The 14,511-nt window shown below is 38.6% G+C and overlaps 1 protein-coding gene across 3 annotated transcripts in view; it reads left to right on the top strand.

Annotated features, from left to right (window-relative positions):
• Window positions 1-12,893, top strand: part of LOC120431799 (inhibitory POU protein) — a 36,712-nt gene extending 23,819 nt beyond the window's left edge. Inside the window, exons 3-4 of one of the 3 annotated variants that reach the window (XM_039596917.2) lie at window positions 11,922-12,120; window positions 12,175-12,893. In XM_039596917.2, coding sequence (XP_039452851.1) covers window positions 11,922-12,120; window positions 12,175-12,479 — 504 coding nt within the window. In that variant the 3' untranslated portion in view covers window positions 12,480-12,893. The remainder of the gene's footprint in view (window positions 1-11,921; window positions 12,121-12,174) is intronic. The other 2 variants (XM_039596918.2, XM_052710571.1) reach the window with 2 other exon arrangements.
• Window positions 12,894-14,511: the final 1,618 nt, after the last annotated feature.

Raw genomic sequence — 14,511 nt, forward strand, 5'->3', positions numbered from 1 at the left:
ATCTCGTCTCGAAAAATGCCACCGGGACCGTCTGGGATCGAACCCAGGCCGACTGGGTGAGAGGCAACCACGCTTACCCCTACACCACGGTACATGTCTGGGTACCAAAAGTTGCGTCATTCAATTTGGTACTTAATCGAACGATTAGTTGCTGAGATATCGACGATAGAAAATGGTGGGTTGTTTGGGTGTAGGGCGTCCAAATTTCCCGGGTTTTGAATTTCCCGGGAAACGGGAAAACAATTTTTTGAATCCCGGGAATTCCCGGGATCCCGGGAAATTTTTGAAACAGTCATAAAGTCTATGTTTTCATTATATCTGTTATGGTTTTCAAGCTTAGAATTATAGAATTAGCTCAATCATAATTATTCCTTTTATATGACATGATCAGAAAAGCTTGCAAATTGTCTTTGAAAATATCTTTAAAAAACAGACACCAGTTAATAAGATTAAGATGTTAGCTATGTTTTAAATTTCATGTTTTATATAATAAAGTTTATGCAATAAGTTGCAAAATGAAGATTTTTCAGCACGAGTCGTACATTTAACGGATAAATCTAAAATTAAAAATTTGGCTTATTGATACTAGTTCTGAAAAGTTCATCTTTCACAGAAAAACTTTAGCAAAAAAACATATTTTACAAATTACTTTTAAATAACTACTGCCAACTAGAAAAAAAACAGGAATACAGTCTGAATATGTAAGGAGATTTTAGAGCAATAAATTTAAAAATCGGTGTAATCATCCATTATAGTTTGTAACGATCTCCATTCTTAAGAATCTGGATAACGTCTCTTTGGTTACTGTTTGCACACTTTTCTTAATATATTTTTGAAACATTTGATTCATTTTTTGTCCATCGTGCATAATTCAAATAGTATTACATATTGTTTAATTCTGAATGAACTTTAAGAAAAAACTTAAATCCGTATTTGATATAAAAATGTGTTCAATACAAAAAAGGACTGATAACTTTTTTGTTTCGCAATAAAATACAAAGTACTCCACTGAGCATCGAGCAAACCAAATTGAAATTTTATTGTTGACATCTTGTTTCGGGGATCAGTTTTTTTTTTCTTCAGAAAATCAAAAGAACAAAAAACATTCGAAGAAAATTAAAACAGCGAAGCAGGACCAGCTAAAGGAAATAAATCGGACTCTGAAGACAAATAAACTTTTTTTTACATACATAACAGAAGAAAAACACAGAATCACAATAGACACATAGTAGAAAATCGGACCGAGGAGGGGGTTTCCTAACAAAAAGGGAAGGGAACTAAAGCACCGGGATGCATATTTTATTCTAAAGGTGTAATCTGCTACGAGGGTCTACTTGTCGTAGAATTAATGCTATAAATTTATCCCAGCAGAGCAGCAAGAAATGTGTAAATTTCCGTACGTTTGAATGGGCTCTGCCGGTTGGTATAGTTTCTGATTGTTTGGATATACGCGTCAGAGTGTGCGGTTTCTGTCTGATTTCCCAGGTTCGGAAAATTGCTGGTGGTGGCCAAGATCAACCACCAGCCAGCCAAGCCAGGCAGAGCATAAGTCCCTCCTTTCGGAGAGTTTTTTTTTATTTACTGGAAATTACTTGTATAGGGGACCTCATTTCATTGCGCCCCTGTGTTGTCGTGTCTTGTTCTGCTGCTCTTTTCCCGGCCACTTTACCGACGGGAAACTCGGCGGGAATCTCGTTACAGAGATGTATTTTTCTATTATTTAGGCATTTATTTCTATTTAGCGTTTGTCCTGCCTTCTTGTGTCCTGTTAATTGTGATTTATAAGACAAATTATCGCCTTTCTTAAAAGATATATTTGTTTCAATTAGGAGACGTTAAACAAGAGTAAATATCACGTCGTTTTGACCCACTGCTCAGAACAGGTGCTCACAATCTGTTGAAATGAGATTTGTCGTGAGAATAGCAGGAATTTCTTCAATATAGCTTAGCTTAAATTTACTTCCAACCAAATGTTGAACCATTTTTTTCAGTTTCAGAAGAATAACATGACATGCTGTACCAAAAAGTGCTTTGATGGAGATTTGACAAAGTGCACTTAAACGTGTGGTAAGGAACAGAATCGTCTTATCCACAATAGAAAACCATCGTATCTTTTGTGAAGTAGCAAATAAAACTCCAATATCAGCATGTTTTTTTTTCTTGAACCAACAAAGAGCCATTACCTATTGTAGTTTATTGACGTTCTTGATTTTATGAAATCAAAATCATTCAAGGACGGTAAAGTTGTGAAAACACTTTGTTTATCCTATTATCCGGTTCCGGTTCAATTTGCATCGCACGACGAATGTTTTCTGCTGAAAACAACATCTTTTGCGCCATGCATAGAAAATATCGACTGTTCAATCCCGTTACGATTGTGATGGACGTCCGATTTACGCTTTTAAGGCTACCTCCGCTACCTGCCGGGGCTGGAAGAATAAGAGAGGAAAGTCCTGGTCCTTGTTATGCAAAGAACGACCACCCGGCAGCGAAAAAGGGATCACCGACGTCCGACGTGAACAAGTGAACAAGCGGTAATCTCTTGTAATTTGATAGGCCTAATGCTGTATGCTCACTTTGTAATGTACGCAAAGTAAACAGCTTTATGGCAGGCAAGCAGACAGACTTCATTCGGCTTTGCATCTCAGGCCTGGCCCAAATGGGTTAGTTCCAAAAAGCATAAATCCCCTCCACTGGGGACAGATGCGAGAATGGGCGTGAGTGTAACAGAGCATCGTATTTAGATTTAAGGCTATTAGAATTACACGGATGGACGAAACAACAACAAAATATATCCATTGATGTCCGGTTGTATCATGATGAAAATGTGATGTGATGCTTTAAGATTTTCTTTTTGAAGATTTTCTATACAAATAAAGAAAGTATTGATTAAAATAATGATTTTGGAGAAAAAAAATAAATAAAATGTAATTATTGTTCCTAGAGCAATCATTAGAAAAAGATCTACTTGTAAATGCATCATTTAGATTTATTTTTTACATTTTTTTCACAAATGAGATGCATCTTCACAAATCTTTGCATCTCTGTAAAATTTCCTTGATTCGATAACGTGCACTAAAGCGTTTTTGTTTTAAATTAAATGCTCACATGGGCAAATAAATGATTTCGATAAAAGGGGATTTGATGGAAAATAAAGCATAAGCATAAGCATAGGTGCCCACCCGCAGTTGCTACTCCGTTATTGACCAGGACCTCCAGAAGTTACATCCACGAGCCGTGGAAGATGAGTGGGTGCTATTTTTCCTCGCTTCGCAACTTCTCAAAGGCCCCTATCGTGCTGATCAATACCGGCGCCGGCCACGACCAGTGGTAGGGTCACGGGGAAGTGGATGGGAATGTTAGTCCGATACTTGAGTGATAGAGACCGCCCAATCGACTGCTTCTCCGACAAAGTATCACATGAGTTTTGAGGGGGTTAGTAGATGGGTATGAGGTCAGGATTCACGAGTGGCAGTGATGTGACCATGAGCATTTTGTTTATGTGTTTGTGTGTGTGGTCCAATCCAATACCCGCTAACCGGTAGCGAAATTATGGGAAAGTATAATTTGTATCAGACTGTGTACATGCCGAATGCTGATACAGCTTATCTCAGTTCCGGGTATTAGGTGATGATAGCCCTCGCGCTGCTTCCAACGACCCATTTCAGAATGACAGAGCTCCTTGCGGTCCAATTCCGAGGTCGCTGGGCATTGTTTGGCCCCGCCTAAACATAGAAGCAAGCATCTGAAGGAAACTCGATCTATATTTAGACTTCTAATCCCCTCAGGCAAATCAGGGATCAGCGCGTATTTAATAATATGAGAAGAAGAGATAACATGTTTCAACACTACGGATCAATTCACTGCTAGAGTGTAAACCTTCTGATGGCTGACTGCTTAGCGTCCCAGACCACCACCACCACCAAAGGTTTGAGTTCGAATCCCACCTGATTCATTTTAGTTTTTATTCATATTCAAATTCCTGATCACAAATTTCAAAGGTACCGACCGGGATTTGATCCCTGAACCTTCTGCTTGGGAGACAGAAGCCGTAACCATTAAGCCACGGAGCCGGTTGAATGAGACGTGGTTCTCTGTATGGATTTTTGCGAGATGAGAGCAGAGGACAACAATCATCTCAACGTTTCCACTTTACCCGGGCTAACGACCGGCAGTTCCAGTTCACGATGATTTCCCTTCATATGTTAAAAACCACTTATGATTTTGGCACATATTCCGTTTGTCAACGTTTCCTGTCATTACTGGCGGGAAAAAATCTACGTGGAATCAGCTGTGCAGACCTCATGTGTGACAGGAATGCAGGTTGAGCGACTCCCACGGGCTGTGACCATGAGCATTTTGTTTATCGGTTGAAATTTTTTGAATCTTAGGCAGCCGGCGGCGGAAAGACAGATAATTGATTATTTAAAATGGTTTATTTTTATCGTACGCGTGCCAGCCGAGCAGTAGTGCTATGGGCTGGAATTATCAGTATATTTTTACTGTTTTTACAATTTAGATAACGCGAGCAAATTTCAAAAATAGTAAATAAATGACGCTTTACTCTTCATAAAATCGATAGTTTGATGAATTAATACTAAAACTGAAAGTTGGAATAAATTTTTACGATCATTTACGACGAAAATTATCGCGAAAAAAACGGACTTTGCGTCCCCAGAAGCACTGCACATATGAAGGCATTATTCAATTATTATGACCAATCACCCCATGCACACAAACAGCGACACAAAAGAGACGAAAACTATCTCGAAAAAAAAACAGGACTGCGCGTCCCCAGAAGCACTGCACTTATCCATTACAATTATCTTCAAAAGGGGATTTGATAGGAAATCACATAAAAAAGCCCGCTTTTTAGTGTCTTGATATCTAAATCAGCTCATAAATAATGTATGTCCTTGTACAATTATTAATGCACGGAGCACGAATTCTACTGAAGGTGAACTAGAAAGAGAAATAATTAAAAATGAAATAGCAAAGTGAGCTCACTGAGAGGAGAGACAGCAAAAAATGCTTGGAAAGATTAACACGATATATCTCGGTAAGATATAGTATTGTAGCGCGCATCTTTAAAAAGAATCAAAATTTACACGGAGAAAAAAGAGTTCTTGAAATCGTGAACAAGCATTCATGAAAATGGGAATCACGAACAAAATGTGCAAACCCCATGGTACGTTTTTAAAGACTCTCTTTTTTCTCCGTGTAAAAATATATTAGCTTTAAACAGTATGAAATTTCATACGAATCATACCAGACATTCATAAATTATTGTACCAAAAAAGGTTACTAAGCTAAGAAGTCGAAAGGTGCAAAGCTTGATTGGGTCAACATTATTTTCACAGTTTTGGCAATATTTCAGAATCCATTGAATGAAACTCAAATCATTTTGAAAGGTTGTTTAAAGTAATGCAATTTGAAAAGGGCACAAGCCGAAAAAAAAGTTCTCCGATTGGGCTCAAAATTATTATTAGCTCACCCCAATGGGCAAACAAAACAATACGGGTCTAATTATTTTGGCCATGGAAACCCATACAAATTTTGAGCCCGATCGGAGAACTTTTTTTTCGGTTTGTGCCCTTTTCAAATGGAATTGCTGTATATATATTAGATAATTTATCAAATGACCAAATCAAAACAAAAGCAGTCAAAAATACTCAATCAATGCTTGATAACAAAATTATAGGTACAATCATTAAATCATCAAAACGGTAAAAGCTTGTCAAATTTTACCTATCCAAAACAAAACATTCGTATGAGCAACGTAGAATATATAACCTTATCTTAAAAATAAACTGAAAAGGGGTCCAAGTTGTAATTTTTGTATGCAATCTAATACAAACTGAATATTTTTTGTAATGAGAAAATTTAACTACAAGGTTCACACACAAAATTTAAAAATAAAACGATATCGTGCCTTTGAAAGATTTTTTTCGGCATTATCTACCGACAGTAATTTTCACATTACGCGGAACCAAAGCTCTTGGTCGTCCAACATCTGTCGATATTTACGAACCTTGTTCCTTGCACGGAAAATATGTTCATCACATGAAAGTGAGTTGAAAGGTTTGGCAATGGCAAACATGTTTCGGTTACGCTTTATAGGGAGATAGATACCTACCACCCGCAAAAGTATGACCTTCTTAATGAACTTCCTGCTCTCCGGCAGCACCACCCGGACAATAAATCGCACCCTTTCAATGAACTACGACTGCGATGCCGACGCCGATCCAGATCATCAACTGCCTGGTATTGTACTATATTTTTGCATTATCCGTAACCAACTTGTATCAGCTCATGAATAAATTTTCCCCGACTCTTTTGCTTTGCTTTTTTGCTTTTTGCTACCCTGAAGAAGCGGAAAATTTGAGGGGCGTTTTATGTTGTCGCTTCTCTTCGCAATCATCACAGCCCCTCGTAGAGTAGACAACACGAACCAGTGATGCTCAACCAATTCAGAACCACTTTTCCATCGATACTGATGAGATTAAAAATAAACTAGAAGGGCTAGAAGACCCACTTGTTCTCACCCTCGTGTTTCATTGTTATTACAGTGGATTTGGAGTGAATTTGATACATATTATATACAAATTACTGCTATAATACACAACGTATGGCACTTTTTATACTATTTTCGGGTGCTTCTCAACGGTACACGACAGCACCACCATGGGGGTTAAGCACATTTTAATAATAGCAACAGCAACAGCAAATATAGCAACATGTTGTGCACTTTACGCCATAAATCACATATCGAAAGCATGATAATTTCACAGATTCACCGTTGGGATTTGTGCTAGCAAATGAAAGGGAAGTAGCAGGCGATGGATCTAATCTGCACTTGCTAGATTAGGATGAAGGAAGTTGAGTCCATTATCTTGCCTAATTCTTGACATATCAAAAAGCATCAAGAAGGTGTTTTTTGGATGTATGAAACAAAGAGGGGTGTTGGACATTTGTTTTGAATTGCATTTTCTTGTTTTATCTTTGCCATCTATGCGAGAAAAAGTAAGTAAGATTCAGATTTCGTAACAATGACTTCGTATTGAATGCTACAGTGCGATCCTGCTTTTGGAGATACGCCTTGCAACACGGCTTTCTATTTCAAAGAATCTCGAACCCCGATGGTTTGACACCAACTGTTGTCAAACGAACGGGGTCACTTTTTAGTTTGACACAGCTTTTACATGGAGTTCACACACACTACCAATCATTTGTGTTGATAGTGTGCGTGAGTGACGTGTAAAAAGTGAAAGTTCGTCACTTTTTAGTTTGACTTTGACCAACCAACGGGGTGCAAACTAAAAAAGTGTCAAACGAAAAAGTGACCAACCACCGGGGGTTGACTGTTTTTAGTTTGATGTTTTCTTAAACAACAAATGAAATCGTGCTATTTCTACACATCACATTTTTTTATTTCTAGATTAAATTTTAAGAAGTCCTATCTGCATAGGAAACCTATGACTCATAGGTTGTTTTGAAAATTTAACGCTAGATTTTAACATCAAAAAATTTTTTTTAGTTGGGTCACTTTTTACACAATTTAAAATTTTTAAAGGATAATTGCTAATGAAATTGACATTTGTGATAAAAAGTTAAAATATTAAAAACGTCAAATTCAATCCAACGTTTTCGAAATTAAAAAACAAAACTAGAACCGATTCATCCTAAAATAAATTCTTGTCCACCGTTTTATGAGTTTCCGTTTACTTGCGGTTATTTCACACGAAAACCATCTTCAACAGATCTCGCATAAATTCCCAACAGATTTTATTGATATCCCCACCAAACAGGATCGATAAAATTATAAGATATTATTATTTATTGGCAGTACTTACAGAGTCGTATAGCAGGGAGGCGCGAAAACCAGCAGGGGTGAGCAAACACAGAAATGCTGTTCGCGAAAACTCAGAGGCCTGTCAAAGGAAAGGCGCATGTACCTACCTTCAACCTTCTAGACCTGAGAAAACGATGCTGCACGGGGTTATATTGGTTATTGATTACTTGCGCGACGGATCATTTCTTTTCAATATCGTCATAACAGTAACAGGGAACGAACGCAACCCAGCAATTTCCGTGTGCCGGGATGTTATGTGATAATATATGGCAATAAAGAGCATCTATAAAACATATCGGTTCGATATGGGTAACCAAAATGTTCCTTGCGTAAACATTGCGAATTTGAAAAGTAAGGATTGGCTGGAATCCTGATTGCATCTGAATTCAATTTGGTTGTTTAGGCATTTAAAAAAATATATGATAAACAAGCCTTACCTGACAAACTTCATTCTGCCTTTTTTCGTTTGATGACGTTTTTTGATTTTTTGCCTATTCAGCCTCCTGTGATCAAAATATGATTTTACGTAACTTTCTCCATACAATTTGCCGATGGTCCGGAATCAGTTCCAGAGTGGCCAAAGTGTAATTTTTTAGTCTAAGAACCTTCCTTGGGCTTATACGAACCCAACGCAACAAAAAGCACCTCGATCCGACGCTCCGTATTGAACTGATTCGCGTTCAAAATTTTTTCTGGGGGTTCCTTGGCCAAAATAATTAGACCCGTATTTTTTTTGTTTGGCCATTAGGGTGACCTACGCCGTGTTAGGGTGGTCTGAAAAATTGCCATTTTCGTCATTTTTCGCAAAAACCTCTTTTTTCGAAAAATCATATCTCCGCGCCATTTCATCCGATATTAGCTGTCTTAGACGCAAAAGAATGGTGATAAGTTTGGCTATTTGGGAAAAATAGTAAAAAGTTTCAAAAATCTAGCTTACCATTTGAAAAAGTCGCATGAAAACTTAAAATGGCATTTTGACTGTGTCTGGACCAAAGGGCCTTTGTCTGAAAGTATTTTAATCGGATTCCTCGGAAAATTTCACATAATAAATCAAAAAATTGGCGATGTCGAACCGTATGTTTCGGAGATATGTTTTTTTGAAAATAAAAACTGAGTTTTCGACGCGCCACGCGCAAAAACGGGAAAATGACGAAATCGACAAAAAATCAACTTTTTTCACTAAAACTGCGATAACTTTAAAATTTCAGCGATAACCTATAGATGTTTTGGTATCAAAATTTTCGTAATTGATCGCAGTTTTTGTGGAAAAAGTGGATTATTTGCCGATTTCGTCATTTTCCCGTTTTGCGCGTGGCGCGTCGAAAAACTCAGTTTCTATTTTCAAAAAATCATATATCCGATACGTACGGTTCGACATCGACATTCCGAGGAATCCGATAAAAATATTTTCTGACATAGGCTCTTTGGTCCTGACACGGTCAAAACGCCATTTTAAGTTTTTATGCGACTTTTTCAAATGGTAAGCTAGATTCTTGAAACTTCTTACTATTTTTCCCAAATAGCCAAACTCATCACCTTTCTTTTGCGTCTAAAACAGCTAATATCGGATGAAATGGCGCGGAGATATGATTTTTCAAAAAAAGAGATTTTTGCGAAAAATGACGAAAGTGGCAATTTTTCAGACCACCCTAACACGGCGTAGGTCACCCTAATGGCCAAACAAAAAAATACGGGTCTAACTTTTTTTCGGTTTAGGCTCTTTTCAAATGGAATTGCTGTATATAGATAGAAGAAGAAGATATAAGATAGTAGAAGAGGATATAGAAAGATTCTCTTAAGTTTTAGATAATTTTGATCACGTATCCGTTTTGAGTTTTTATTTGTAAATGGAATGGAATGTTCCAAATAGTGTCGAAAAACGATTTGCCAATATTAAAACAAATCTTTCTTTTAACAGTATTTTTTAATTTGAAACTTCAATTTTGCTTAAAAGTATATATTTCATTGTGGATCGTAAAAATGATTTCGGGGTGTATTTAACCCGAATTTTCAGAGTTTTGTTTCAATCGATCATCATTTTCATCGCTAAAGGCTAAAGCAAACTAGCATGGGATGTTTTTCATAAAAGGGATAGGATTTATTTTTTTGGCATACATATTATCGTTTCAAAGAAAAAAGGAGCTGACTGGTTATAGTATTCGCTGTGTGCTGGATACGATTCCCTATCAGTTTTTTATGTGTTGAGAATTAGCAAAAATATGACAAGCAAAAACCTTCAATTTTCAGATCGCGAAACATATTATTTTCAATTTCCAAATTATTATTTAATTATACAGCTCCAATCCTTTATATTCAATCGATCTGAATGGCATTAAATTACTTGTTCAACCTCCACCCTTGTCACAACATTGAATGTTGCGTCTCATTCTATTATAGAAGAAACTTCTAAAAATGATAAATTGCCCCACTTATTCTCTCCTGCAGAACTCTTTTGCTCCCTGACATTTCTCACAATTGCCCAAGCCTGCGACCACAACCACCCTCTTGCTCTACATCATAATTAACAACGTAACGGTTCTGGAAGAGCAATAATTATGAATTTATTATGTAATCAATTTATCACATCACATCAACAAAAATTGAGTAATTACTCTTCTTTACTACCTTGAGGCGAGACGTTGGTGGCAGCGACGGCAATCGTACTACAGGTCGTCCTCGGTTTTGCTGGGTGCGCGCCAAATAGCATAATTGGTGGAAACCACCATCTTATTTAAACTATGCTCACCCGCTCGCCCAATCCTGCCCGGAAGCGAATTCTCGCTGCACACGCACCAACCTAGGGAATAAAAAACAACTCTCCTCCTAGAATAGCGGAGCGGAGTCGTGCTTCTTTAGAGCCGGCCAAATTCAAACGTAATTTCATTAACACTGGAACGCCCAACGCATGTCCAACTTACACGGACGCCCAAGCCTCCCAAAAAAGTTGGAACGGTAACTTCAACTCGCTGGTTCTCGGGCACAACTCAACCAATCAAGATGATTCTTCTTTCCAGTGATTTGTTAGGATGTCTAGATGATTCTAGAACTTTGCAGAACTTAATTCGATTAAATCTGTAATTTTTGCGATCAAAAACATCGTTCCAACTTTTTCAAAAAAACTGCCTCTGCGGATTTTTTGGCGAATTTTTTTTTACACGCGAAAAAAAAAGTTGGAACGATGTTTTTGATCGCAAAAATTACAGATTTAATCGAATTAAGTTCTGCAAAGTTCTAGAATCATCTAGACATCCTAACAAATCACTGGAAAGAAGAATCATCTTGATTGGTTGAGTTGTGCCCGAGAACCAGCGAGTTGAAGTTACCGTTCCAACTTTTTTGGAGCCTTGGGCGTTGGAATGTTAAACAAACACGAAAATCAGTGCCTTTAGCAACTTTTGTGAAAACATCTCCGGGTTCATTGTTTGCGCAGCGCGCGCTCACCCACTCCCACTGGTTACAGGTCCCTGGAATTTAACCCCTGAATCCGTGGTCCGCTGCGTACGAATAAGCAGGAAACGAAGTGATTTAAGCAGCAAATTCATCACACAGAAAAGAGAAAGAGACTCGCATTAATCTTGTTCAAAGCGGCGTTGGTTGTTCCCTACTCTTGCTGCACCATCACCATCACGAGTAGCGAGTACCGCACTGCTAAAGGATATTTTTCAAGAAAAGTAAACAGTCCATTCGACAAATTAGATAATTAAATGAATGCTTCCGAGGGTCAAAGAGGCTGTCTGCCTCAAGCGCGCAAAGTTGCGATCCTTTGTACTAACGATGATTGCCTCCTCACCTCCTCGCTCGTGAAGAGCAAACTTTCGCGCACCAAAAGCGACCCTAGTGCGCGATGTTCATCAACGACAGCGGTGGTAAATTGTATGCTATTTATCGCCTTGTGCTGTTGTTTTTCGGCTGTGTCTCAATTAATTACATAGTTACATTCCAATCTTACTCTGCTTTTGGAAATTGGTCACGAGAGTCCATGATTTCGATTGTATTCAATAAAATGCACTTACCATACATCCAAATCCAGCCGCTGCCAACTAGTACCGTATTCCCAACGTTTCATTAGAACAAACCGTATTCTTTCCAGATGCACCACACCATGGATGGGATCGACATGCTGGATCCGTCCGGCTCGATGACCACCCTAACGCCAATGTCCGAAGCGCCAATCACTTCCAGTCACCACCAGCTGCACGGGTCCTACCACAGTATGAACCATATGATGGGACACCACCACAGTGGACCGCTGGGTGGCCATACGCCCGGTAAGTTGTTCGAAAGCACAACCACTTTGTTATGTTCTTCATACAACAATGTAGCCTTTTCAGATGGCTTCCTTGGATCGCACCATCCGGCGATGGCCGTGGCGGTGGCCGCGGCTGGGCTTCATCCTGACACCGATACCGACCCACGCGAGCTGGAGGCGTTTGCCGAACGCTTCAAACAAAGGAGGATAAAATTAGGTAAGCGGAAGATCCGAACCTACAGAAAATCTGGTTCCTTACCAACCAGATCTGTAAAGTGTGAAGATTTGATAACGACTTCAACTGCGGGTTTTTTTACGAATTGTTCAGCTTCGGCTCCAACTCTGTCCTCAGTGAGGGACCATCTACAAACCCCGTGAACACTTTTTTGGAATTCTTAATCCGGGATTTGAACTGACGAACTTTGGACTGTGAATCTAACTGCCTACCAACGAAACTACCGAGACAGAACCCAGGAAAACGAACTGGACAGAGCTAACGACCTAACCTCTAGGTTAGGCCAGGGGTCAACATTAAGGGGTTACATACATGTAAATCGTAAAAAATGTCAGAGGTCGGTATGAGCACACATTTAAACATTTTTAAATCTTTTTGCAGGGCATTACAATATACATTGCCGGGAACCGTGGTGTTGGGGTAAGCGTGGTTGCCTCTCACCCAGTCGGCCTGGGTTCGATCCCAGACGGTCCCGGTGGCATTTTTCGAGACGAGATTTGTCTGATCACGCCTTCCGTCGGACGGGGAAGTAAATGTTGGCCCCGGACTAACCTAAAGGTCAGGTCGTAAGCTCAGTCCAGGTCGTCTACCAGGGTCCTGTCTCGGTGGAGTCGCTGGTAGGCAGTTCGAATCCCGAGGTGAATGGAAGCTAAGGAATTCGAAATAAAATAAAAACAGATTGATGAATATGTTATGTGTAATTGGAATATTTGTTAATAATCAAATCCTTCAATTTTTTAAGTTGTTCAAATGGTCCAAAGTATATGTTATTTTTATCGAGATATATATTCAGCTCGGTGGCAGTGCGTGGCCGAATGGTTACGCTGTCCGCTTTGTAAGCGGATGATTCTGGGTTCGATTCCCATCTGCTTCAACCTTCCATCGGATGAGGAAGTAAAATGTCGGTCCCGGCCTGGGTTGTTAGGCCGTTAAGTCCAGGTGTACGAGTCGTTCCACGCCATACGTACAAACAACACACCAACCCGAGCATGGGTAAATAACAAGGGAAATGCGTAATAATACCTTTCTCTGGTATCAATACCAAATTTTGGTATTCATGGCCCTTTAAAATTTATCTTAAGGATTATGCAAGAGCAAAATGTGTTATCATACCAATTTGTTTTGATATTGGTATTGTTTTGATATTGCAAAATTGCAGAATTTGTCAATGGTCGAACACCACATTTTGGTATTCTTTTGGTATTACAGTATTTTATCAAATTCCTATGAAACTATGGGAAAATTTTGACCAATTTTAACAAAATAATTAATTTTGCGCTGAAATGATGTCTCATAGCGAATGCCTTCAATGAAAACCGGAAATTTCAAACTTGATTTTAAATATGTTTGATATCCAGGTTTTTAAGCGAAGATGGCTTTCGAATGGTGAACGTCCGAAATGTCAAAATCGCGCAATAGAACCAACATTAGAAAAAAAATGTAGCGGGCATGCCATGGCACACTTTTTTGCAATTTTGACATTTCGGGCGTTCACCATTCGAACGCCATCTTCGCTTAAAAACCTGGATACCCCCTAAAGAAATGACTTGAAATTGTGGAATATTTTTTAAGTCAGGATGCCACATTTTGTTATTATTTTGGTGTTTCATCAAATTCCTCTGAAACTATGGGATTTTTTCTAATAAATTTTGACGAGATAATTAATTTCGCGCTAAAATGACTTGAAAGCGAAAAAATGTAAAAGATTTTCAATTTTTTTTATATGCCCACTGAGATTTTTTTTAAATCTTTGAAATTTCTTTAAGTCGGGATAACCAAATACTTAAATAAACGAGTCAATCGACAGATCATTGAAATTTGGAGAATTCCAATCCAGTTTCATTTTGATAACACTTATTTTTCAATCTTGTTATTTTTCAGAAGCATCAAGAACTTCAAGCACAGGCCGTTCATCAATGACAAATGCATTCGATGTGGTGAAGAATATCACTAAGAACAACATGGAATCAGCAGGTGAGTAGATTTGGCTAATGCATATGGATCATTTCCGTTTTTTCACTAACTGCAACTGCTGCACTAAAAATGGTATGAAAATACAAAATTTTGGTATTACTTGTGCAAATACCGGCGACCAAAATGAGCTCTTGGTTGCCCAGTAATAGATGTAAAATACCACGTGGCGTTACATCGTGCTGCCACCTGGTTTTTTAAGCG

This window comes from Culex pipiens, chromosome 1 (genome assembly GCF_016801865.2).
Source record: "Culex pipiens pallens isolate TS chromosome 1, TS_CPP_V2, whole genome shotgun sequence".
Lineage (NCBI taxonomy): Eukaryota > Metazoa > Arthropoda > Insecta > Diptera > Culicidae > Culex > Culex pipiens.